The sequence below is a fragment of the Cygnus olor genome, chromosome 1 (assembly GCF_009769625.2).
Source record: "Cygnus olor isolate bCygOlo1 chromosome 1, bCygOlo1.pri.v2, whole genome shotgun sequence".
NCBI classification, from domain to species: Eukaryota; Metazoa; Chordata; class Aves; order Anseriformes; family Anatidae; genus Cygnus; species Cygnus olor.
Genome location: NC_049169.1, coordinates 164,462,819 through 164,490,727, shown reverse-complemented (window position 1 = coordinate 164,490,727; position 27,909 = coordinate 164,462,819). Strand labels below are relative to the sequence as shown.

Below are 27,909 nucleotides of genomic sequence, written 5' to 3'. Positions count from 1 at the left end.
ATACCTTGTTTCTAAGAATTGTAAATTCTTTGAAACTAGAAGCACTTTATACTCCATCTGTTAGACACTTGACAAATATAGTCACAATCCTAATAATGCCCTTTAAGAATAATCTTGAAATACACTACCTAGTTTTCTCAGTTTAAAACCATTGGCCTTATAACTCTACTAAATAAATCCTCTTTTAAATAGTAAGCTGTTAGGTTGTAAGAATAAGTTAAAACTGAAGGAAAACTGACTTTAACTGTTCACTGTCTTTCATTTAAGGAGAAAAAAAAGATGACAAATAAAAGTAAATGTGCAAGCACACAGAAGTTTAGCATTTCTCAAGGAGAAGTAATAAAGTCTATGTTTAGTCAGGACAATTCTTTTAATGATGCTGTATTTCATTGACACAAAATTCACTGACACGCCTGGATGCAATCCTGTGCAACATGTTCTAGGTGACCCTACTTGGCAGAGGGGTTGGACTAGATGATCTGTGTCCAGAGAAGGGCTATGAAGCTGATGAAGGGCCTGGAGCACAAGTCCTATGAGGATCGGCTGAGGGAGCTGGGGTTGTTTATTCTGGAGAAGAGGAGGCTCAGGGGAGACCTTATTGCTCTCTACAACTGCCTGAAAGGAAGGTGTGGGGAGCTGGGGGTCGGCCTCTTCTTGCAGATAACTAGCGATAGGAATAGAGGGAATGGCCTTAAGTTGTGCCAGGAGAGATTTAGGTTGGAAATTAGGAGACATTTCTTCTCAGAAAGTGTGGTTAGGCATTGGAACAGGTTGCCCAGGGAGGTGTTGGCATCACTGTGTCCCTGGGGATGTTTAAGGAAAACTTGGACCTGGAGCTTAGGGACAGGGTTTAGTGGGTGATATTGGTGGTAGGGGATGGTAGGACCAGATGATCTTAGAGGTCTTTTCCAACCTTAATGATTCTATGATTCTACTATCTCCAGAGGTCCCTTCCAACCTCAACTATTCTGTGATTCTGTGAAAATACTTCTACGTTGTAAAGGAAAACAGTAGCATATTAAACCAGAATGTCAATGAACTTCTGCGAATTCAATGAAGAATGATCTTTAACTATGGAACCCCTTACTTCAAGACTAAAAAAACTCTAAAATAGCATGTTTTGTTTTTAAGTGTACTGAGATCCACAAATATATGAAATGTCTTTTTGTAACACTAGAGATAAGGTGAAAAGCAGCAATCACTGAATTTCTTTTCTTGATGGTTACATAATTACTTAATATTATAACCCAAAGCACTCACTAAGTCTAAGAATGACCAGAAGCACAGCTTCTAGGATGTCCAAGTAGAAGAAAAGATGATAGACAGGCTTTACATTTTTCCCTCCCAAAGCATTTGGTTTCCCAGAGTATGAAATTATCATTGCCCTAAAGAAGAATGGAGCTCCAAGACCTGAAAGCAGATTTATACTTTTCAATGAAAGTGAGACATTTTGAAACATATACCTTTGTTGTTTCACTTGTTATCACTACAACTTGAAAACCCAAATTCTTATATGGAGATACATTATGAAACATACACTGTAAAAATTAAGAGATACACAATATTTGTCACATCTTCTGTTTTATCAAAACATATGAAATTAAATATTGGTTGGAAAAGAATATTTTTAAACAAAATGCTATTCTTTCAAAATGTGTAACATTAAACTTCAAAAAAGACATCTCAGCTGAAACCACACAAAGTGAAGTAACGGTAATGAAAGGTCATTTCAGTGGTCAGAAGGACTTAAACATCTTTTTCAGAGGAGTAGATAGTGAATCTATAAAGTCAATAAACCTAGTTAAATTCCTCACAAAATCTTTCTACATTTTAGGTAAACAAAAAGAAAGCTGACCACATGCTTCATAAACTTAGGATAAAATTAGAAAAGTCTTCCTCTTAAGTTTTAAAGATACTGAAAAAATAAGAATTCAAATCTGGCCTACTAAATAATGAAATCTTAATGCAAGTCCGAGGAATTGCAATGCCAATGTAAGTAATGAATCATAAACATGGTCTTAGTACATCAAGGTGAAAATTTATTTTTGTTACTTTTTCCCAAAAAAGACAGAAGGCTACCTTATGGGAGAGAGAATGAAGCACAGGAACCCATACCCTGATGTGTGACTTGCCCTTGTAAATGTATAGCTCCTGCTAAAAAAGGGTGCATTACGTAGAAGAGGTCAAAAGGCAGATTAAATGTTTTTCTTAATAAAATAGAGCACCCAGACTCACAAGTGCTCTTCTCAGTTAGTCCTCTGTGATGTTCTAAAACATGCAATGAAAGAATTGGGAAAACCAGCACCCTTTGGTTTCTTTTACATTTGTCTCCCACCTGAACAATCTGATTTACCAAAAGATGAAATCCTGACATAGCTTATTTTCTCATGAATTTATTTCCTTCCTCCTGAGCTAGATAACTGCAAGAATGGTTTATTCTCAGATGTGACGGAAATAGACTATAAGCTAAGATATGAAAGTTAATCTGTTGTTAAAGACGGTAAACCTAAAATAACCATCTGATCTAACCTGTGTGTAACACAGCATAAAACCTAACCAAATTCTTTGAACAGTTCAAACATCGTTTAGAAATGGATGCCCTCTTGAGATTGAAACACTGAGTGATAGAGAAGACATTGAAAATGTTGCCATATTATTGAAAAGTGTGTTTAAAGCAACAAATATTTACCTTAGTTGATTTATTTACCTTTCACGTCTAATCATTGTGCTCATGTCTCCTCTAGCCATTCAGAAAGGATCCTATGAATCCATTTATCCAATGCAACTAAATCCAAGAAATATGTTGGACTATGAAGCTTGTGGGGAACAGTACTTCTGGATTTAGCTTCCTGATTAATAGTTCAACTAGGGAACAGTGATCCAGAAAGACAAATTTCCTTCTATATAGTAACAGTGATCAAATATGTTACCTTCCTTTAAAAACACAAGTTTCTGTCAGCAGACAACACACAAAGACTAACAACCTTCTGCCCTGTCTCTTCTAATTTGCAATTTGTTTTTCTGTGTTGACAGGGGGTCTGATAAAAAGGATGAAGGGAACAAGGCTAAAAACTTTAATTTCACAGTGACAGAAAAAAAGGTTAAAAATTTAGTTTGAACTAGAAACACTTCACTGTACAGTACTGAGAAGTGTTGAAGATAAGTCTCTTCTATACCCTGGTCTGGAGCTGCACTACTTGAGATAAGCAGAACAATCTGGTAAGTATCCAAAAAGGCAACACAAACTTAAGAGATATTGTGTTTGCTTCATCCTCCCAAAGTCATCCGTCTTGAGATAGAATAACTGCAGGAGGTTTGGCAAAGACAGATAAGATGGCCAATGCAATCTACAGCTTAGTTGTATTACAGGAGCATTCAACTGACTAGAAAGTGCTTTCACCGGATAGTTCAGTGGTAGTGTCCTGCAGACCCATTCCAGAAAAGAGCTACTTTCACTTCATTGACTACAGTAGAAACCTAGGAATAATCCTCCATGCCTACAGTAAGCTTTCATGAAAATCCCTCCAAAACTCTGCCTTTAATGGAGAAATAATAGCTCTCTAATAGAGAAGGAATACAGCAAAGCAGTATTATAAACTACTGTTACTTCTGCCTAGACTTCTGCAAAAAGTAAAGCATGTAAACATTTTGATGAAGTTCACTGTACTGCTCCTAGGTGTTTAAAGCGATGGGGACAGAGGAGAAAATATTAATACAAACTGTTAAGTATCATCTATTCCAGTACAGAGGAATTTTCAAGGATAACTTTGAATTATGTAGACACTATGTGCTTGCTCCCTTTCTCCTTCAGCCAATATGGACAGAACTTTACAGCAGTAGTCTCTAATTCCCGGCCAGACATACATTTCTTAAAATTTAACTTTAAGACCAACATGTTTTTTAGCATTACTTAAAGTTTAGGAATTGGGGAAACAAAACACTGTTCATATCCAATTGTGTTTGCTACTAATGTTTGACATGGAATAAAAAGGTTAACATTGGTATCACAGTCACACAGAGAGCAGTAAAGAGACAAAAAAAAGCTGGACTGTTATCTTTTCAAAACAAATAAATTTTTATTTTTCTCACATCTTTCAACTGAAATTACTCTCGTTTTTCAGTCAGAACTTTTAGAATTTAGTTACAGACTTACCTTGTTACGTGTTTTTACTTTTAATTTAGTCTTCTGTTTCCTTTTCAATTTTTTCTTGCTAAAAAGTTTCTTACTCCTGAAAAAAAAGAGCAGAAAAAACTAATTAAAATTCCTTCATTTTCCCATGGTAAACAGCAGTACCAGCAAATAAAAATCTGTAATAAGTCCTCTAAAACTTTTTCTCCTAAGCAATAAGAACCAATACAGTCAAAATTTCAGCGTACAAATCAGAGGTCTTTAAAATTGTGCTTTCCTAATGCTCCACTGGATCAAGAACTTTTACTCTCATTATTTTAAGCAGACTATTTGCTAGGGCAAGAAAAAAGAACCCTCCATTTCATATTTTTTACCCTGCTGTTTCTATTACAAGCCCATCACTGTTTCTATTACAAGCCCATTACTACCATACCAATGCTAGAAATGAGAATTCTTAATGATTCATAACTGGTTACATTAGAACCAGAATATGTTTTGGTCCTACCAAAACCAGAATGTTCACACCAGAACACACACCTTTTGTGAAGTCTTTACCAGATATAAAGATTCAAGCCTCCCTATACAAAAAAACAGCTTTACAGATGCATCATTTGGCAGAGCATTCAGGTGATGGAAGGAAACTACAACATTTGAACATGCCACTTTTTAAACTTTTGTGTGTTCTTTCCACAGCCTCAATGTACAGACTTTTTATTCCCATCCCTTCACAGCTCCAGCTAACACATGCTCCTCTAATCCTCTTCTGCCCACACCTCATTCCTATCACATTATTTTTCTCCTCTATTTTATTATCCAATGAAAAACAAACAAACAAACAAAACTTCAAAAAAAGACACCGAAGTATAAAAGACACCATACACACATAGACATTTGTCACCACCTCCAAGAAAATTCTGCTTGAGATGTATGCATTTTAACCTACCCTATCTTTCTCTATTCTGTTCAGACTACAAGCCCTCTGTAAAAAAAGCAGATGTTATCTGTGCAGCATACAGCTCATTCTAGACTGAACTTTAAGCAGCAGGTACTAACATTCTTCTGTGCCACTCAAACATTACTCAAATGGTTTACAGTTCAGATTAACTGGAAAAATAAAACTATGGAATCTGAAAATCACAAGTAGTAAGAAGTTTCAATTTCAGGGAACAAATTGGAAAGAGACTGAGAACCAGGGTGATCTAATATTTTATTTGGACAACTTTGTTCTGAACGATAGTGTTGAGGGACTAGAAACATACTGCTTACAACTCTCTCCTATACAGTGTTCAGACTTCAAGAGGATACACGTCTTGTGGTCCAGCAGTCAACAGCTAGAAACTGAAGTTTGATTGACACTCACCAGTCACAAAACAAGCTCAAAGAAACCCTGCAAAGAGTATCCCAGAAAAGCCGCCCACTAGAAATTTCATCACCTTTCCCACCTTCATCTATTAACACTCAGAGGGTGGCACATACTTCTTCAAGACACTTCCTGCAAAAATAAATCACTTCCCCACTTTTCTTATAAATTTTGAGTCTTGTATATAAAAAGGAGCAACTACCATCATCCTGGAGTTAAGAGAGGCAATTCAGTTGAGGGGGGGAAAAATACAGTATGTTAAAGCTTATGAAGAGAACCTAGATGACCTCCAAAGGTCCCTTCAACAGTAAAGGATTAATATATAAGAGTCTGCCCAACATGTTTAAGAGGAAGGAAGGAGTAGTAACAATCCACATAATCTCTGATGTCTGAATTTCTACAACCACCCTCCATAGTCCGTTCCACTATTTAGTTATACTGGACAAGTTCTTCTTCCTTACTACAGTTTAATGCAATCAATTCTTATTCTGTTGTCAAACATAAAGAACACTGTAGTCCCTTCTGTTCTGTAGTCACTCAATCTTCTCTGGACCAAATACCCTCTTATAATACTTTTATCCTAAATTCACGTGTAAAAGTCCGGATTTATTGTGGACTCTCTTAGTCCATACCAAATGTAAACCACAATGACTAAAACTAAGACAATACTTATTTATTCACTGTTGAGCAGAGGAGGAAGAATTGCCTCATATGCCTCCAAGGTCACACTTAACTGTATTCTAGGTATTACCTGGCCAGCTTCACACAACCCACCATAACTTGAAAACTTTTTCCTGCAAACCTCCAAACTGAGCTTGCATTACTCTTTACCTAGTTGTACTTTTAATTGTGCCTTTTAGTACAGTACAACTGCACAGTACAATTTGCACTTACCAGAGCCAACTTCAAGAGGGGTTTTCTTTTTATTCTTTTTTTTTTTAAAAAAAAGGACAGTAACTCAACTTGCCAAGACATTTCAAATTTAATCCTGCCTGCCAAAATCCTTGTAAAGTCTCCAAATTTGCTATAGTCTACAAACATTACAAGCACTTTTTCCTTTCCATTTTGTAAATATTTCACAGGAGCTGTCCCTATTTTGGTGCCTATTTTTCTCATTGTGTGTATTTATCAATAAACACCTCAAAATGAAACCTCCTTTTTCTCCTCTCTAAGACTGGGCTCGTCTCCAAAGTGAGAAAACCCTTGTCATTTTAAGGACTAATTTCATTTGTCAATAATACCTAGACAATGTTTTCTTCAGTTAGCGAGTGGAAAAGATCAGCAATGGGCTTACTTCCTCTTTCAGAGTTCAAATGGTGGTGCTGTGATCTCCTACATTTACATATCAACTATTACAGATGCTGCAAATATAAGCTTTACCTAGTCGCTCCACTACTGCAGTCATTATTTTCTGCAAGTTTTAGGCTTAAATAAAATTTTGCATGCAAACTACTTGAGTATAGAAAAGCCATACTGAAAATCCACATTTCTCTTCCTTGTTTTCTTCTCTTAAAACAAAATCTCAAGGATACTGAAATTCAAACATTTTTTTCAGGAAGTATACTTTCACCCTGTATCCAGAAGAAACTTCAGAACTAGTAAGCAATTAATCATTAAAAACAAATAAGCAAACAAAAACACCCATCAACACTAACTTTATAAACATTTCTATATTCATATCACCTGTTTATAATTTACCTGCATGTAACAAAGACATACATGATATTCACAGCTCTACAGTTACACGCCATTATGACAGCAGGTTTAATATTGAGATAGGAAAGATAATATGTGGTCAAGTATTTTCATGAAAAATAACATTAAGCAGATTATGAGTCATTTCCAGTTCAAAACCACAAGCATTAATTATCTGCCTGTTTCTTCTACTGGCTGAAGATTAACAACACCTGATATAGCTTGGTTCAGTTGGATTTTCTAGCTAAATTATTAATTAAATTTTGGTTCACAATTGTAAATTGCTGTAAACTGTCATGTGCAAAGGTCCTGAAACTCTCTGCTGACAGTCTAATTCCAGTGACAAAAGGTCTTTAGCCTTTAACTTTCAAGCCAGCTATTGATACTGTTTATCAGTATCACACACAAACCAAACTTTGATTATCAGCAAGACTTAGGCAGGTTTTCTGTGAACTGTTTAGCATTTGAGACTAAATTACTAATTTTGATTTAGACCACAAAGGGAATCAAATGAGTAAAGAACACGAGGAGACCTTAACAGTAAGATGTTTGTGGCAAAGGATGCGTGAGTAGTGCTATTACAGCTTCTAGAGAAAAATCCACTGAAAATAAAAGCAAAGACGTAAACTCACACAGATGTTCAACTCTCAATGTTCTACTCTCAAATATTTAGCAATTGTCTCAAACCAAAAAGGAAAAAAAAGGCGACAACTGATTGCTGCGCTTTTAAATGACACAACTGCAACTTCCATTCAGCTTTGTGGCATCTCTAGTGGTAGGAAGTAACAGCATGTTTAGCTCATCTGGTTTCAAATCAGAAGTAGCATTAGCTAGTGTTTGCAATATTTGCTGCATTGCTAGGGGGATGCTCCTCGATTGCCTCAAAACCACTGATCTTACTCTGTTTGGAAAACCTGAGGAAATGCAAACAGAACACTTCCCCCAAGGCTTAACAGTCCTGATGTGATTCATGAACTTAAAACTTCTGTTCCTTCTCAAATTTGTTTTGTGTGCTGAGTGTTATTTACCTCAAGTTCTACCTAGCAAACTGTCAGGGTGGTACTGGATTTGCAGGAAGTCTAAACGCCTTTGTGATTTTCTTTTTTAAATAAACATATTACAACATCTGATAGTCATAGTTTTTTCAAAGACTTATCTTTACAGTCACCCAACAGCACACAGAAGCACCACTACTCCTAAGTCACCGCTGCAGAGTTAAAATACTACAGACTTATTTGTAAGAGAGATGAGGAAGAGAAGATTATTTTGAGTAAACCAAGTTGCATCAATATAAAATGACTGCCTGAAAAATGCAATGACTTCATTACTCCCTTCTTTTAGTCTCTGGGAGGTTTTAATTTATACCTCAAAAGATGTTGCAAACACAGTAATTTTCACATTTCTACCATTTAGTTTGATGATTTTCCTTTATCTTCCCACATCCAAACTTCACCAGAACATCTATCATAGTTGTTGCATAATGCAAGTGAATTGTCCTTGTCCTTTTCATGATCTACACAGGAGATGAAATAGTTGACACTGTTCTCGATGACTCTCAAAGCCAGTTGAGAAATTAACAGTTAGGATTAGAGCAGACCAATATGACAGTATTTTGGGTGTCAGCTACACGCAGCCTGAACAGGAAAAAGTTGATGAGGCCTGCAAGAAACCTCACAGGCCTTGATCCTTATGGGGGATGTTAACCATCCCAATATCAGCTGGAAGGACAACACAGCAGGGCACAAGCAACGCAGTAGGTTTCTGGAGTGGCCTGGGTGGTAATTTCGTGACACAGATGATTGAGGAGTCAACGAGGGAAGGCATGCTGCTGGACTTGGCATTTAAACAAGGAAGAGCCAGTTGGGTTAATTAAGGTTGGGGGCAGCCATGGCTGCATTAACACCAAGACAGTGGAGTTCAGAGTCCTGAGACAAAGGAGCAAGGCAAAAGCAGAATTACAACCCTAGACTTCAGAAGAGCAGACTTTAGCCTGTTCAGAGATTTACTCTGAAGAATCTCATGGGAGTACAGTCTCCTAGAGAAAGGCGTGCAGGAGAGTTCATTTTCAACTTCCAAGCTCAAAAGCAGCCTGTTCACACATGCAGGTAGCATGCAAATGTGATGTGAGGCCTACATGGATGAACAATTAGCCCCTGACAAAATTCAAGCATAAAAAGGAAGCACAGGAAGCACACAAGAGGTTGAAGCAGCGTCAAGTCACCCAGGAGGAATACAGAGACACTGCCTGAGCGTTCAGGGATGGGTGTATAAAAGCCAATGCCCACCTGGAGTTGAATCTGGCATGGGATATGAAGGACAAAAAGGACAAGTAACTAAAGGAATACTAGGGAAAACGTGAGCCCAATGCTGAACAAGGTAAGGACCAGGTCACTTTGACCACCCCCATCTTTAATGATAAGACTAGAATTCAGCAATCACATGCTACTGAGACCAGAGGGAAAGTAAGGATGACTTACCCTCAGTGGAGGAGCATAAGGTTAATGAACATTTAAATAAAGTGGACATACACACGTCAACAGGACTTGACAGAATGTGCCTGCAAGTACTGAGGGAGCTAGCTGCTGATACTACAATGCCACTCTTAATAATTTTTGAAAGGTCATAGCAATTGGCATAGGTTCCTGAGGACCTGAAGAAAACAAACGTTCCTCCTGTCTTCACAGGTAAGATGGAGGACCTGGAGAAGTACAGGTTTGTCAGCTTCATCACCTAGAAAGGTGATTGAGCAAATGAAATGGACAAGAAAGTGACACCAGTCAGCTTGGATTTATGAAGAGGAAATCATGCTTGACCAAACTTTCATTCTAAACAAAAAGGCTGGCTTGGCAGGTAACAGGAGAGCAATGGATATTGTTTATCTCAACATTGGTAAGGCTTTAGACACCGTCAGTCACAACATCCCACATACAAACTGTGGAAGTACAATGTAGATAAATGTGGACTGAAAACTGGCCAAATGGCTTGGGTCACAGGGTTGTGAATAATAGGACAGAGTCCAACTTCAAGCCAGTCTACAGATAACAGAAAATCTGGAGGAATGGTTGATACACAAGATGGTTATGCCACCATTCAGAGGGACCTCAACAGGCTGAAGAAATGGGACAATAGGAATGTCATCACATTTAACAAAGGGAAATGCGAAGTCCTGCATCTGGGAAGGAATAACCTTGTGCACCTGTACACACTATCAGTCAACTGACTGGAAATTAGCTTTACAGAAAAAGACTACTTTATGCAGAAATGTGGGACTAGACAGTCTGCAGAAGTCCCTTCCAAATTCAACCATACTGTGATCCTCAGTGTTTACATACTGAAGTAAAATTTGACTGCTCTGTAACTTTGCTTCTACATTATGGAAGGAGTACATTTTTTCTAGTCCTGAGTTTAGCATTTTCCTGGTACCTTGCTATGTTTCTGATTATGCTTCCAAGTAGAGACATACTGAGCTTTTCATCTGTTCACCATCTGGATCAGCAAACACAGCAAATTTAGGCATACAAGCAGACTTCTATGGGAATTAGCATAATGAAAACTGCAGTACTATGCAAAGCTAACAAGAAAACAAGGGATGAAAAGCATACCACCACACCTAAAATATATGCTTATATTAAGACAAGCCAATCACTTGAATCAATACACACAGTATCTTGTATGTAACCAATACCTGTGGGTATTGTAAACGCATGACAAAAAACATGCTTACATGCAACATCAATAGCTGCTCTGTGCAGATGGATCAATTGAAAAGAAAACGGATCCTGGAAAAGAGAAGACTGAAGGGAAACCTCATTAATGTATATAAATATCTGAGAGGAGGGTGTTGAGAGGATGGAGCCAGCCTCTTTTCAGTTGTGCCCAGCGACAGGACAAGAGCCAACGGGCACAAACTGAAGCACAGGAGATTCTGGCTGAATATGAGGGGGCACTTCTTTACTGTGAGGGTGACAGAGCACTGGAACAGGCTGCCCAGAGAGGTTGTGGGGTCTCCTCTGGAGGTATTCAAAACCCGCCTGGATGCCATCCTGCGCAATGTGCTCTAGATGATCCTGTTCGGCAGGGGGGTTGGACTAGATTATCTTCAGATGTCCCTTCCAACCTTGGCCATTCTGTGATTCTGTAATGTGGACAGTGTGTACCCGATCTTTAACAACACTTTTTCAAACTTCAAATGTACAGACAATCTAGAACATAATTTGACAAGTGGAAAATAGTCTAGAATCATTAAAAGCAGTGTGTAGGAAGGAACCAAAAAGGTTAATTTTTCCATTCCCTGGTCCAGCAGAGAAAGTCAAATTCCACTTCATTCCTGTACTGGGCCTGGCTGGGATATAGTTAATTTTCTTCACAGCAGCTCATAAGGCACTGTGCTTTAGATATGGAACCAAAACAATGCTGATAACACACTGTTGTTAGCTGAACATTGTATTGGGATTATGTGGCAAGGTAGCAGGGTGGCTGCAAGGGCTGGCCTCTGTGAGCAGAGCCCAGCAGCTGCCCCATGTCAGATCAGAGCCAGCTCCAGCCACCTCCAAAAGGGACCCGCTGCTGGCCAGAGCTGAGCCAGTGAGAGTGATGCTGGTTGGGCCTCTGGGAGAGCAGATTTAAGGAAGGGGAAAGAAAAAAAACTGCTATTCAACAGCAGCTGGGAGAGTGAGGAGGGAGAACCAGCCCTGCAGACCCCAAGGTCAGTGCAGAAGGAGGGCAGGAGATGCTCCAGGCACGCAGCAGAAGTTCCCCTGCGGCCTGTGGAGAGGCCCCCGGTGGAGCAGGTGGATGTGGCCTGGAGGAGGCTGAAGCTTGCGGAGAGCCTACACAGGAGCAAGTTCTTGGCCAGAACTGCAGCCCATGGGAAGCTCATGTAGGATCACTTCAGAAAGGGCAGCACCCATGAGAGGGATCCCATGTGGGAACAGGAGAAGAGAATAACCATGAGTGAACAGCAGAGACAAAGTGTTCTGGACTGACTGTATCCCCCATTCCCTGTTCCCCCATGCAGTTCAGGAGGAGGAAGCAGAAGATGGACTGGTGTTGATGGTGTTTTCAGTTTGCCTTTAGTTCTCACTGCTCTCTAGTGTTACCAACTGGCAATAATCGCATTAATATTCCCTATGTTGAGTCTGTTCTACCCGTGGCACTAATTGGTGAGTGAGCTCCCTGTCCTTCCTTCATCCCACTTTTCCATTCTATTTTGTCCCCCTGTTCTGTTGAGGAGGGGGAGTGAGACAGCAGCTGTGTGATGTTTAGCTACTGACTGGGATTAAACCACAAGAAATCTACAGCTGAACAGCGTTTGTGCAGCATCAAGGCCTTTCCAGCTTCTCAGTCTGCATGCCTGACCTCCCACTGAATAGATCAGGGGGTGCACAAGAGGTTGGTGGGGACACAACCAGGCAGCTGACCCCAACTAACTGAAGGGTGTTCCATGCCTTATAGCAACATTTTCAGCAGCAAAAAAAGGGAAAATAAGGCGCTTATGGAGGTTAGCTATCTTTTGCTCAGTAACTGGATGAACATGGGTCAACCTGTGGAGTGGTGAGTCATTGCCTTTGCATCACTTTTGTTTTCTTTCTCTCTTCTTCCACTTTTCCCTCAATAATTAGCCAATTATGTCAAAACTCAAGTTGTGGGTTTTTTTTTTTTGTTTGTTTGTTTTGTTTTTTTTTTTACTTTTACTCTTCATTTCTTGTTGCTCCATTCCCCTGGAGGTAGAGGAACAAGCAAGTGGCTGCATGTTGCTTAGCTCCCTTCCAAGGTTAACCCACAACAACTCTTGACAGGTGTTTTCCCTATGAAGTTATTAAATACTGCCAATATACTGCCGATACTATTGATCATGCTGTCATCATGTCTGGTAATCCTACGAGAAAGGTCTTTGTGAGGTCTTTATCTCCCTTATGACAATTTAATGTTTGTTTGTTTTTTTTTACTTCTTCATGGTAGAAAAAAGTTTATTTTCCTCTTTTTCCATGACCAGCCTGAATTTATTTCAATTCTCAGGAGAAATAAAAGTCTTCTGCCAATTAAACAGTCTCAGTTCCTTCAGCTTAAACCACAGATCGTTTACATCACTGACACGAATTTCATTATCTTATAATCATACCTAGCTTTTCAGGAAAAGGGACAATGAAACCCCCCAATCCTCAGCTACAAACAAAAGGCCGAGAATTACTTCAGGTTTCCTACAGAAAAGAATCTGTCATGCACTTTGAAAAAAAAAACAAAACAAAAACAAAACCACTCCAACAGCATGACACCTTCACTTCATAATTTTATATAACGTGTAGAAGCTATCATGAAGAACTTTTACCTTAACTTTCATTCACTTTGGTTTTACATTTGTTCATATTGGTTGTTTTCCCTTAGAGCTAAACATTTATTGAGGTTATTATCTTCAGTATTACTTGCAATCTTTCCCAACTTTGCATCACCTACAAACTTTTTCCGTCTCCAACCTCAATCCTCTCTCCGAAAACACGGCTGCCGAGATGGAGCAGTTCAGGACCTAGGACAGATCCAGATGCACAACCACTGCTGCTCCAGGAATTGGGCTGTCTGGCAGCAGGCCGGTTGGCAGCACGTAGCCACAGTGGGTGTCTCAACAGGTATCAAATCCACTTTGCATTAGAACAGGAGCAGCCAAATTAGCAGCTGGAAGGCAGTGCAAAAAATATTCAACTACAGGAAGGCTACAGTTCAGCCAGAGTAGATGGGGGCAACACTAACTTTTCTTATTTGCATCTGTTTGAAGTTCAGTGTGCTTCCCAGAGCAGACCCAAGGCTAGATGTAGAGATCTCTATACTCCTAGCTGATCTACAACAACAAGATATTCTGGGCTTGCTTCAGTTCATAGCAAGCTAAGTTGAAGGACAGGCTGGGTCCATACCCAGAGCTGGATCCAAACTTAACTATCATCTGACTAAAAATAAGTTTAACACTTAAAATTATTTGGGGGAAGTACTAATTTTCTTCCATATTTTTTGAAAAATAATTTTAGATAACTGTTAATAGTGACCAAGTATTGTTTCCCAGTGTCCTGGTTACAGACAGATAATTTTCTTCACTGTAGCTGGTATGATGTTGTGTTTGGATTTAGGGGAAAACTATTGTTAATAACACACTGATGTTTTCGCTGTTGCAGAGCAGTGCTTACACAGAGCCAAGGACTTTCCAGCTCCTCACAATGCCCAGCCAGTGAGCAGGCTGGGGGTGCTCCAGGAGCTGGGAGGGGATAGAACCAGGACAGCTGGCCCAGGCTGGCCATCGTGGCATGCTCAGCAATAAAACTGAGGGGAGTTAGCTGGGGGTCTGTTCAGGAACTGGCTGAGCATTGGTCAGCGGGTGGTGAGCAATTGCATTGTGCATCACTTGTTTTGTGTATTTTTTGTATTCCCCCCACACACACCTTTTCTGTTCTATTAGACTGCCCTTATCTCAACCCATGAGTTTTACTTTTTTTTATCAGTTCTCTCCCCCATCCCACTGAGGGGGGCAGGTGGAGCGAACAGCTGTGTGGTGCTGAGCTGCCTGCTGGGTTAAACCACAACAGCCAGACAGGGCTCATCATATATCCACTTTGTCTAACTTACCACCTTGATTTAGAAAATTTTTTTCAGTACTTTCAGAAATGTAGTCTAGCTCGATGTAGTACATCGAGTCTTTTTTCATCCATTTTTTATTCAGGGACTTTTTATCAATCTGCTTTGTATCAGTCTTTTGAACCTCATACATCTATGAAGTCTCCAAGATAATTCCTAATAGCTCTGAAATTGTCTCAGCCTGTTGCCAGTTTTTCCAACCAACATACAGAGGAATTTCATCAGGTTTGTGAAAACACCAAACTACTCTCTAGCCTGTTAGTTCTCTATTCTTGCCTTCATCACTGATTGCAATTGTTTTAACATATCATGAGGCACTACTGTCTTTTCTACTGGATCTGCATCAGTTTTCAATCACGCAGAAAAATATCAGTACTCTTCTGATGAACTACAATGATGTGTATTTTGTGCTTTTTCTTTATCTTCTAAATAATTTATCTGATACGTGATCACATAGATGAAGGGTAGACCCATTACAGAGAGACATTAAAGCAACCGCAGCCTCTGCTGGGCTTCCCTATCTCCCATGCCCTTTACTCCATCCTCCAAAGTGCTCCAAAACAGCTGTTAATTTGTAATCCAGTTTCAAGTTTGATCTTAACATCACATAGCATAACGGAGAACCACAGCTGATAAATACTAGTGTGCCTGTCAGCAAGACACTTACTACTCACTGTCTTTTTGCTATGGAAGTTCAACTATTAAGGGCTTCAAAATAGTGGAAAGGGAACACTAAAGAAAAAAGGGTTATCAAGGCTGAAGAGCTCAAAATTGTGGGACTGTATTTCTTCCTTTATTGCAAGAAGTTACTTGCTTTTTACTTTTTTTTTTTATTTTATTTTTTACAGGGCATAGACCATTGCTGTTAACAACCGATAAACATCCATCAAATATAAAACCAAAGGAAGGGTGGAAGGGAAGTCAATAAAATGTTGGGACAAACCAGAAATTGCTCACGTGACAGAGCTGATGATACGAAATAGTAAAATTGGATCTTGTTACCACGCACCTCTTCCTACAGGAATGTTAGGACAACCGCGTAGCTTTTATTTAAAACTGCATCTGTTGCTACCTTTTCAGTTCCCCTCTTATTCCCTCTACTTCCCTTGAACTACGGCATGGAGGTCCAATACATGTTTACAGTAACATGACCACCACAGCTTGAGCACAGCTCTGCTGCGAGACTGTTCAACACCCCTTGGGTTTGTTCCCTGGGACACCTCCTGTCAGAAGACAACAGGTAAACCTCTTATAAATGTTTTCTCATCCTGGGCTACTTTCCTAAGAATTACCAAATCACAGGCTCATGTAGGTTAGAAGGGAGATAACTTTGCTGGACAGTAACCAAACACTGGCACAGGTGACCCAGAGAGGTTGTGGAGTCTCCTTCTTTGGAGACCTTCAAAAGCCACCTGGATATAGTCCTGGGCAACCAGCTCTGGGTGTCCCTGCTAGAGCAGGAGGCTGGACCACATAGGCTCCAGAGGTCCCTGCCAGCCTCAACCATGCTGTGGTTCTAGGAACTGCCCTGCTCTGGCACAGTCAGCTAGAGATGGTTGCCCAGGACCATATACAGTTGGGTTCTGAATATTTTCAAGTTTTCAAGGAAGGAGACTCCACAACTTCTATGGGCAACCTGTTCCAGTGCTTGGCCACCCTCACAGTTTAAAAAAAAAAAAATAAAGAGTGTTTCCCTGTGTTCAGATTGAATTCCATGATTTTTGTGTCCATTGTCTCTTGTCCTGTCAGTGACCACTACCGAGAAGAGCCTAGCTAACTCTTCTTCATTCCCTCCCACCAGGTATTTACACACGTTGACAGGACTGCACTTGAGCCTTCTCTTCTCCAGGCTGACAGTCCCAGCTCTCTCAGCCTCTCCTCACAGGAGAGGTGCTCCAGTCTCTTCAGCGTCTGTGTGGCCCTTTGGTGGACTCTCTCCAGTAGCTCCATGTCTGTCCTGTACTGAGGAGACAAACTCAGTTCTCCAGATGCGGCCTCACCAGAGCTGAGCAGGGTGGATCACCTCCCCTCGACCTGCTGGCAACACTTCCTAACCCAGCCCAGAAGGCTAACTGCCTTCTCTGCCACAGGGGCACATTACTGGCTCAAAGTCAGCTTGTTGTCCACCTAGCACCCCAAACTACTCCTCTGTAGAGCTGCTTTGCGGCTCGCCAGCCCCCCAGCACTTACTAGTGCCTGTGGATACTCCTCCCCAGATGCAGGATTGTACGTTTCCCTTTGCTGGTCTTGATGAGACTCCTCTCAGCCCCATTCTCCAGCCTGTCCTGGTCCCTCTAAATGGCAGCACAACCACGTGGTGTATAAGCCACCAGTCCTGGTTTTGTTCTCTGGCAAATCTGCTGAGGGTGCACTCTGTCTCAACATCCAGGTCGTTAACGAGGATGCTAAACAGTATTGGTACCAGCATCAACCCCTGTGGTACACTACTAGAGGCCTTCCTCTGTGTCACTTGTGTCACTGATCGTGAGCCTCTGGACTCACAGCCTGCTTATTTAACACACAGTTTGTCAGCCTGTCTACATGGATGTCATGGGACACAGTGTCCAAAGCCTTACTGAAGGAAAGGTAAAGAATATCACTGCTTTCTCTGCCCTGAAGATATCTGTAGATGTTGTTGAAAAATACTGGAAGTACTATTACTTTCCATCGTGGGCTGCAGATGTTTTAAGGAACTCACCGGTGAGAATCACTGGAGAAGGAAACCACACAGCTTGAGTGACAGATCTCAAAACAAAACTAGAGAGTACAATCAATTCTTTCCCAAAATAATAAAAGCTTGATTTTTTTTGATTGTTGATAAAAAAAAATATTATCTTCAGATCACTTCAAATATTGATAAGCATTACTAGCATTACTATCTTCATGTGGTACTTCTGAGATCTAATGTTTGAGGAACTCCACTACTTTTTACTAAAGTGAGCAATAGCTCAACAGTCATTGTAACAGCCACGTGTATGTCCCCCAAACCATTACCAGTTTCTGTACTATCTTCTTTGCATTATTAAAAAAAGCATTCTGATGTATATTTTCACCATGCCAATATAAAAGGCAAGTCAGAGCTTAAGCAGTTTATCTACAAATGGAAAAATCATCAAAAATCTAGCCACTTCAATCTGTAAATCAGGGCAAGGAATATCAACTGCAATCCAATTAAAATAGGAGAAAAACAGAAGCAAGATAGTAGGACAGGCTAAACTGGGCTTCTAAAGGATCTGAAGAGAAAAGGTTTAAAAAAAATCAAAAAAGGAGTCTGATAGATTTGGGAGAACACTGCATGAGGAAGAATACAGAGCTAAGCAGAAGCTAGAGGTAAGTTAAGACATCAAGCGTCTGGAATACAGCTAAGGCTAACAGCCATGTTACTACAGTCTGGGACTGTTTCCTGCACACTCTGGTACAGAAAAAGAAAAAAAAATTATTACTTTCTCAGTTGGGAATTTAATGTGCTGCTGTTTGTGAGCAGCAATTGCACATCGTTTTAATCACGACGACTTAGTTTCATAACTCAGAGCAATTTATCAAGTTTATGACATAACATTATATTATTATTACTATTACATGAATTTTTAAAACAATTAGCATCCTTTTTCCTCGAAAATCTAATTTTTGGAGGCTTAAGGATGCAGGTTATTCAGCCTGCTGGAATATCCTTTTTAAACCTTTAAACCAACTATACAAGTGAAACAGATCTGATTTTAATTTAACCATGACAGAACAGCAGAACTGCAAAACAGTATCTAGAAATTTCCCTTTTACAAATAAAATGTTTATGATATATTTATGCTGTTTTAGTAGCACAGAGAACGCACAAGGAAGCACACCTACAAAGTATTCTCTGCACAAAGAGAATGCTTTCTCAACACAATCACTGACAGGTATAGTTTCTTTTCTGTAATTACCTGATTTTTCATGAATTAGCTGAAACATTATCCATGAAATTAGATCTGCAAGAATACATGTAAGTAAAGCATTCTACTTCTAGTTTTTCAGTGTGAAGGAAAGCATTTTGTATCTCTCACCTCTACAGACAGCTTTAGGGCTATTTTTTTTTTTTTTGCTTAGGTAAAAATAAAAAAGTCTTTCTGCCATAGCACAAACAGTATCAGAACCTCTGGCCACTTTCCTATCCAAATGTGACCACCAAAACTGAAGCATGTACAAAGCTTTTTTCTTTTTTTTTTAAATCATATCAGCAGAATTTTAATTTAGAGAATCAGCTCCATGAAATTAAGGAAGAACTTTACTTAAAGAGAGCACACTTAAAGAAAAAGCACACTACAGCTGTTAATGACAGTACTAAATCCTTAGACAGAGGGACTACTATTACAAAGAAACAAATAAATACTGCACCATCTTCACTGGACAGCACAAGCAGCAACCACCTAGAGCACACTACTGAAAACTTACCATTCTCCAAATGGTCAACACTCTATATTCTACCATATTCTAGTGATAAAATGGGATAGAGAGTTTGAAGAGAAAGGGGATAGAATACTTCGAGAAAAATCAAGACATGAGAGATGAAACTGTGATAATAATAACAGGAGAATACAGTATTTAAGATCAAGCTCATCTCAATGTAATGCAAAAGACTGGCCACAGATCTGTATAAAGACAATCATTGGATTGGATCTGTACAAAGACAAACAAAGGCTCAGCAACAGAAAAGATGAGTGATGTTATCAACAAGACAGAGAATGCTGTAGAAGTGAAACAAAGAGTTCAGGGTTTGACCTTGTTAAGGCTCAAACTCTTAGCAAGGTATTTTTCCAGATTGACAGAGCTCATGATCAAAACAATCTAAATCCTATGACACTGCAGCACAAGTTATAGATGACACTTCCAATTATTTAGATTTGTAGACCTATAAAAATTTTCAGCAGTGGTTTGAATCATTCTAATGAATTTAAAACTACTAACAATGGGCTTATTTTTTTTTCACCTTATCTTACTTCCACTTTCATAGAATCTATGAATTGTTTTCCAGGAGTTCACAAACCACAGCTGCAAAACCATTACCTTAAACGATTATGCTTGGGAACATGAATCAAGTAAAATCAAGGGAAGAAAATGAAAAATAAGGAATGGCACTAATCTAACCAAAGCGCTCCAGATTTACGTGAGGACAAGGTAGCTGAACTTTTGTTTCTTGTCTAAGCTGTGCAACTAGTACAGGTTTACACTTATTAAATTATTAAGAAAAATACCCACAGTTTTCTTACATTAAAGTAGCGATAGATATATCACATGCAAAGAAAGAAGTATCGTACAGTTATAACGATAAAAACTTAGTCCCACACATTTATCAGTCTGAAGGAAGGTACTGAGCTATGATATGCTATTTACTAAGAAATATTGGTTGCTAAGAAAAAAATGAAGCATATATTTAAACATATAAAAACCATGTATCTTAGTGTAGCCATTTAGAACACAAGTAGCCCACTCTCCTGTGCCAATTTCTAGTACTCATCTTTTGGAGTGGTACAGTGGTAGGAATTGACTGTGAAAGATTACTTAGCAAGAGTACATTTAAAATATAAAAGCTTTCATTAATTCTAAGACTATTATTCCAACCAGCATCTCAGTCTGAAGCACTGTTTATGGCAAGCAAAGTAAGAAGGAGAAATGCAACCATGTTTTCGAGAGATGCTGTAAGGAGTCCAGTTTCCAAACTAAACGGAGGACACAAAACAGTTTGCAGGAAATGGTTCAGTACAAAAGACTTACTGATATGTTATATGTGCCCTCTATAAACACATCAGCCATCATATCAAGAGAAGAATTTACTACAGCATCGTCAAGATATCATGGCCAAGAGGAATAGCATAATATGGCAGGGGATGGGGCAGGGAGTAGAAGAGATGTGAAAGAAAAAAAATTAAAAAAAAATCCTCACACAGTGGAAGCACAAATTCAACATCAAGCTCTCACGAAGCAGAAAGCCCTTTCAACTCATTTAACACAGCCAGCAGCGAGGGATGGTAACTTCTTATATTACTCCAGCTCCAGCTTAACCTTAACCGCTTCTGTTTGTCACTTAACAGACCACCAGTCTGCCAGAGCAGCTAGCATAACTGGAATCAAAACATTAACTGGCATTCCCTCACAGTTTAAAAACAAAACAGCAACAAAAACACAAAAGAACCCCCACTACAAACTAGCATTGAAAGAAAAAAGAGACTGGAACACATAAACAGATGGTCTCGAATCAGTAGGTGGAAGAATCCCAGGGACATGCAGATTAGTCTGAAGATTGCTGAGAACAGAATATCTGACTTGATATTAAATTGCCATCAGAACTCATACGTCTTTAAAAAATGGAAGTCCAATCCCAATTAAGCAAAATTAGCTCTAATTATTCCTTTAACCATAAAGCTGTGGCCCATCTTGAAATAAAATAGAAAAAAATCAGTCACTGGTTAAAATATTAAGGAAAATGAAGTAAACCACAAATGTTGCAAATCTAATATGCCATTTTTTCTCATCCTGTCCTACTTAGAAGTTGTATTATTTTTATGTTTGGGTATTAAAATTCCAAATTCTTGTGAACTTCAGCAGAATATTCAGGCAATGTTTGCTGGTTTCAAGTGGAAGAAATTTCATGTAACATGAACTTAATGTAACAGAGTTGACTACTACAAGTATAAAGCTAATAATTGAGTCAGAGGTCTTGCTGCAGTTGAGGATTTTGCCACTGTATAGATACCAACACCTACAACCACATTCATACAAATATTCTCATCAATAATCCACAACCTGACGTTCAGAAAGGATAAACTATTTTAGAAACACAGTATTTTGGAACACGCTGAGTAGCCAAGATCCTCAAAGTTAGCAGCAGTAACAAGAGATCACCAAACATCAAGGATCAATCTACCAAGAAAGCAAAATGACATAGGTCCTTACCTACGCTTAAATAGTGTCTATAAGAATCCTGAAGCTGAAACAGAAGAGCCAATAATGGGAAAAAGAGGCAGCAATCTGCTGTCATAATTTTCTGGAAAGATGCTTCCTGACACAATTACGATATAAACACTAAGAAGCCTTAACCAATAATGATCAAAATATTACTGCTAAATTGGTACATTCCCAATACAAATGATTTGGTAACAAACTGACATGTTCTGCACGTAATTGTTTTCCTTCTCCGCTGGTCCACACTCCCAATGTCCCTAAATAGCAGCTCACACAGTAGCTGCTGATACTTGACACGCTCTCATACAAGCACACTCTCAGAGCTACAAAAGCTAGTTTCACAGGGCTTTTTTTGTAACTTCTGTTTGGCTCCAGCACGGCCTGCAATTGAACTTGTGACAGAAAAACAAGACGTTCCACACAGTATTATTTTGTACTCCAAAATAAATACAAGAACCACACAGTGTGATTCTATCACATGCACTAGTGCCTTTCCAAATTACATACGCTCCTCCTTCATAAGAAATATAAGGACACCTGACTACAAAGACAAAGGTCTCCTGTAGCATCACTAGACATCTAATGAGGTTTCCACATCCATTTTGGCAAAATGGAAATTCCTTTCTAGCAATCCACAGAAACAGAATATTCCCCTCATGGATTCCATTTTTTATAATTTTTCAAATCAGAGAAAGAGAGAATTCACGTTGTCTTTTTAAAGGTGCTTAGAAATTTTAGTCTATTTGCCAGTGCTTTCAACCTCATTTTATCAACTTGACTTCTTAACAATTTTGCAATCAGACAGGTTACTTGCTTCTTTCCCATTCCATTTTCTATGCCAACACTGAAGAAACACAAACCACATTAGACTAAGCACCTACTATAGCATCTCTAAAACAAAACACATCTGTAAAACAACTTCCATTATCACAATATATGTGAAAAGGATATATAAAATACATGGCTTTAGTTTAACAACAAGTTAATCCCAACTAACTAAAAGCAGAATAAATCATATAGTCATAGAAATCCTGAGTTGGAAGGGACCCACAAGGATCATTGAGTCCAGCTCTTGGTTCCACACAGGACCACCCAAAAATCAGACCATGTGTCTGAGAGCATTGTCCAAACACTCCTTGAACTCTGGCAGACTCAGGGCCGTGACCACTGCCCTGGGGAGCCTGATCCAGTGCCCAACCACCGTCTCAATGCAGAACCTTTTCCTAACACCCAGCCTGACCCTCCCCTGTCCCAGCTCCATGCCGTTCCCTCGGGTCCTGTCGCTGTCCCCAGAGAGCAGAGCTCAGCTCCTGCCCCTCCGCTCCCCTTGTGAGGGAGCTGCAGGCCGCCATGAGGCCTCTCCTCAGCCTGCTCTGCTCTGGGCTGAACACACCAAGGGGCCTCAGCTGCTCCTCACACATCTTGCCCTCTAGGCACTTCACAAGCTTTGTAGCCCTCCTTCGGATGCTAACAGTTTTATGTCCTTCTTACATCATGGCACCCAAAACCACGTACGCAGCACTCAAGGTGAGGCTGCACTAGCACAGAGCAGATCAGGACCACCACTTTCCTTGACCAGCTAGCAACGCCCATCTGTGCTTGATGCAACCCAGGGCATGGTTGGCCCTTCTGGCTGCTAGGGCATACTGTTGGCTCACGTTCAACTTGACATCAATCAGAACAGCAGATCCCTTTCTGCAGGGCTGATCTCCAGCCTCACATCCCCCAGTCTGTACATATAGCCAGGGTTGCACCATCCCAGGTGCAGAATCCAGCACTTGCTCTTGTTAAACTTCATATCATTAGTGATTTGCCCAGCCCTCTGATTTGTCCAGATCTCTCTGCAAGGCCTCTCCACCCTAGCGGGAGCTAACAGCTCCTCATAAATAAGTGTCATTTGCAAACTTAATATGTACTTGAGTCCTGCATCCAAGTCACTTATGAAACCATTTAAGAGAATTGGCCCTAAAATGGAGCCCTATGGAACTCCACTAGGGACTGCTGCCAGCCTGATGTAACTCCATTTACTATAACACTTTGAGCCCGGCCTGTCAGCCAATTAATCGTTCACCCATCACATTATGTATTTATCTAGCTGTATGCTGGACATTTTGTCCAGAAGGATACTGTGAGAAACAGTATTGAAAGCTTTTCTGAAATCCAAAAAGATTATATCAGCTGGATTTCCTTGGTCACCTAGATGGGTGGTAACCTTGTCATAAAAGGAAACTGAGTTTGTTAAACAGGACTTTCCCCTCATGAACCTGTACTGGCTGTGTCCAAAGACTGTGTTGTCTTTCAGACATTTGCCAATAACTCCCTGAATAATCTTCTCCATAACTTTACCAGGCACTGAAGTGAGACTGACAGGCCTGTAATTACCAGGATCTTCTTTCTTGACCCTCTTGAAAACTGGGACAGCATTTGGCAGCTTTGAGTTGATTGGGAACTCCCTACAGTGGCCAACAGCATCTCTGTAGTCCTCCCATGTCACCCAACCTTACTTTCAGTGTCCATACTTTCTTTTTCCTCCTGATCTGTAGAAGGATCAGGATCTCTCTTTCTCGTGATTTCCTGCTCAGCCTCTGTCCTGCCTCCTTGACTTCCAAGATTTTCAAACTGTCTGTTCCTGTGCTCCTAAGAGGTGGTACCCAAAAAGTGAACAACATTGAAGGACCCCAGTGCCTTCAAAAGCAGTTTCCCAGGGGCCCTTACTATCTAGTTCCCTGAGTAACCTGAAGTCTGCTCTCCCCATATCCAGGGTTGAAAATAAAGTATTAAAGCATTGCTATATTGCAGCTAAAATGCCTGAAGCAGAGAGCAACTCTTACTAGCTTTTCAAAAGGAAAGGTTAGTTTAATGTAAGATTCAGCAGCGCACAAATTTTCTAATAAAATAAAGTTTTAAGTTTACATACGGACTTGCTTCAACTTTCTTTTTGGTAAAATGACATTACAAAACACAAGAATTGAAAAACAGAGAAGCAAATCTTTTTACAGGAGTAAAGCGGGAAAAGAATACTTAGTTCTTCACAAAAAAAAACCCACACCACTAATCATTTTATTGGTCTCTATGTATACTAACCTTACTTTTACAATCAAATGAATACTTCCAAGCTTTTTGCAATTATAGTTTAATCAAACAAAAACAAAACAAAAGAAGTATCAAGTCCCAAACAGAAAGCAGCTTATAGCTTTTGTAAAGACTTTAGATCTTAGGAAATTTAGGCTTTCTGGTATACCAACTACCACATCTACACAAACTTCATATATCTAAATATAATAAACATGGTTTCTACACATGCTTTAACAACTTAGCACAAAGGTGAATTATTTCAATAGCATTTCTCCAATAAAATTTTGAAGAGTATATATTTATAAAGCATAACTTTAAAGTACTCCACAGCCAAATAAGCGTTGCATTTTGAGCATAAGGGGCATATGGGAAGACTAGACTTTCACTTAACTGTGAAAGGCCTAAACAATGAACTAGTGATCAATTTGCTCCAAAGGATGTATAGTTTACCACTATGAGTGCAGATAAGCTGGCCTACCTCCCCAAGTTTCTTTATCATCCAGTGGAAAGAATCATCATGAAACAAAAGACATTGGCTGCCTCTTCTTCAGTCAAAATGGCTGGAGAAACACCCATCTGATTTCTGGTCAATAGCAGAAATCTTATACTCCAGCAATAACTGAAATTTTCCTTGGTCTCAAGGCAAGCCACTTCACATCATTAGATTTGTTTTTTTTCTTCCCAGAACACGAATACAATTTTTTCTGTGTGGGAACTAACATAAAAGAGGCAACTCTAGCAAGGAAGTAATGGACAAAAAAAGGTAATCCAGAAAAAGCAGCTGTATTTTTAAGTTCCTAATGCTTCTACATTAATTGATAGGTTGTTTCTAGCAACTATGTAAAGAACAAATTAACAATCTGATAAGCTCAGCAGGATGACTCACTTTAGTAAGGAGCATAAAGAGTATATTCAATATTATTACTCGTTATTATTCAATAAATACTGCTGCATTTCTGACACCTAATATTACTAGAGAAATCCAGACACAGTCCTTATAAGTAATTGAAAATGCATATGGGATCAAAGAAGCAGCTATTCAGAAACCATTCTTGGATCTATCTGCCTGATGTTACTCTCACAATTGCTGAGTTTACATTCTTCAGGAAAAAAAAAAATCTATCTTTTTGGTAAAGATCAATTGATAGCTGCAAACCAGATGGGAAAACACTCAGATGTGAGTGTGAAATTACTATCATTTCAGAATATATTGTCACTATAATATTAAAAACTCACATTAGTCAAAATTATTCAGTAAACATCTTCATTACAAGACAGGCCACACAAAAGCCATTACAAATTCATTTCTATCTGTATATGACAGAAGATTTCAAAGAACACAATAAACCTACCTGATATTCTTCTAGTATATGTACACAAGTAAAAGAAAAGCAAAGGGTCTGACAGTCTAGGGAAAGCCCTGAGATACACAAGAATTAGTAGCAGCAATTCAGTTGGATAGAGGTGTTTGTTAGGATTAAATTCCAAGTGATATATCAGAAAAAATATATATATATTTGAAGACAGCAAAACGTGAAAATCAAAAATACCTTTAAAGTGCCCTATTTTGTAAATACAAAGTTTCAGGAGTGAAAACACTTAAGAACTTCCATTATTCTCAGTAACAGAGAGGAGACTTCGAGTTTCATCCACTCAGAAGCCATGTATGAGTGGGTTCATGTTCTAATAACATGAAACGTTTATTTGTCCCCTGAAGAGGCTCCTACTTCCTACTAGCGTTTTACAGACCCTCATGGCCATACCAGCCATAATGCCATTAACGATCACCTTCATGTATTTTGGTAGCCACAAAGCACAAACTACAGATTAAACATACTCAGAATAGATTCATCTTCCAAACCAATCTTGATTTGACATGCAAATTTCCCACTGCTCTGCACTGTAACAGATTCTTAAAGTTGTCATCTGACCAAAGATGGCTGTACATTAAATTACAGGATTAGATACTTTATTTCTGCTCCCTTTCATAAAATTATTAGACTGGCACTGGTGGCAAAAGAAGCAGCCTCTCTCCTCCCACCTCTCTGTGCAAAGATTTCTGTGCAACCTTCCCCTCACGCTGTCACAAGCATGGGTACAATCGCAAGGTGAGCCAGATCGGGGAATTAGGCTGGATTACAACAAGCCATTTTTGCCAAGTTAATTTTAACCCAGCATGAGTCTCTAATCTGTTACTGCAAGAGACTATATAAATAATTATGTAAACATGGTGCGGGTAACAAGCATAGCAACCAAACCATCTTCTTTGGCGACCAAAGTTTTTGTAACACCACGGCCAGCATTACAGGAGGATATGCAAAACACTGCTAGCGCTGTTTCAAAGCAAATTACTCCATCCTACTCACCACATGATATTCATTGTTTTCAGGTGACAGCTAGCACAAACACCTTGCAAATGTGAAATTAATCTTACGTGCAACTTTTAAACATTCTTCACAATGCCTCATTTCCTCTTCTGTGCACAAGCATTCTAATATGGATCTCTAGTTCTTCATAAACATTTAAGTCAGTGTTTGGAATAAAAGGGCTCAATGAGGCATTGATCACACTATTAAGTGCAGAGCACAATTTTGCAGACATGAAGCAAAAATTCTATGTCAACATATCGCAAGCAGGTTGTACTATCACCCTTCAAAGCAGAGAGCCCTAGAGCACAGGAAAATGTTAGTAATGTCTCACAATTTCTTTTTAAAGACCACCAGGTAGCTGAAATTCTCAAATCTTAAACTGGAATGTTTTGACATTGCTATGGAAAAGGGTGGAGATGATGAGCAGTGCGTTGGCTGCCATCAGTCTGATACAAGAGATGTTAGGGGTCAGTATCAAGAGATGGTGAGCAACACCTGGTTATTAAACATTAAACCTCTTAAAATTCCTACTATCCAGACTGACTGTATTCACCATAATTAATTAGCTGGCATTCACCTGCCTAATACCTTAACACAATCTGTTTCCCCGTACAGAAGATTCTGGCTTCTGTGATTTACTGCAAGATTATAAAATGTAGCCAAGACAAGTGACTAACTCTAGTCTTCAAAATTGAAGATACACAGCAACTTTTGAATGTCATCATTTC

At 39.4% G+C, this 27,909-nt stretch overlaps 1 protein-coding gene across 20 annotated transcripts in view; it reads right to left on the bottom strand.

The window, feature by feature from the left end:
• MYCBP2 (MYC binding protein 2) overlaps nucleotides 1–27,909 on the bottom strand; it is a 196,025-nt gene that overhangs the window by 165,983 nt on the left and 2,133 nt on the right. For all 20 annotated transcript variants that reach the window (XM_040539587.1, XM_040539595.1, XM_040539597.1 and 17 more), the window contains exon 2: nucleotides 4,154–4,229. In XM_040539587.1, the coding sequence (XP_040395521.1) occupies nucleotides 4,154–4,229 (76 nt within the window). The remainder of the gene's footprint in view (nucleotides 1–4,153; nucleotides 4,230–27,909) is intronic.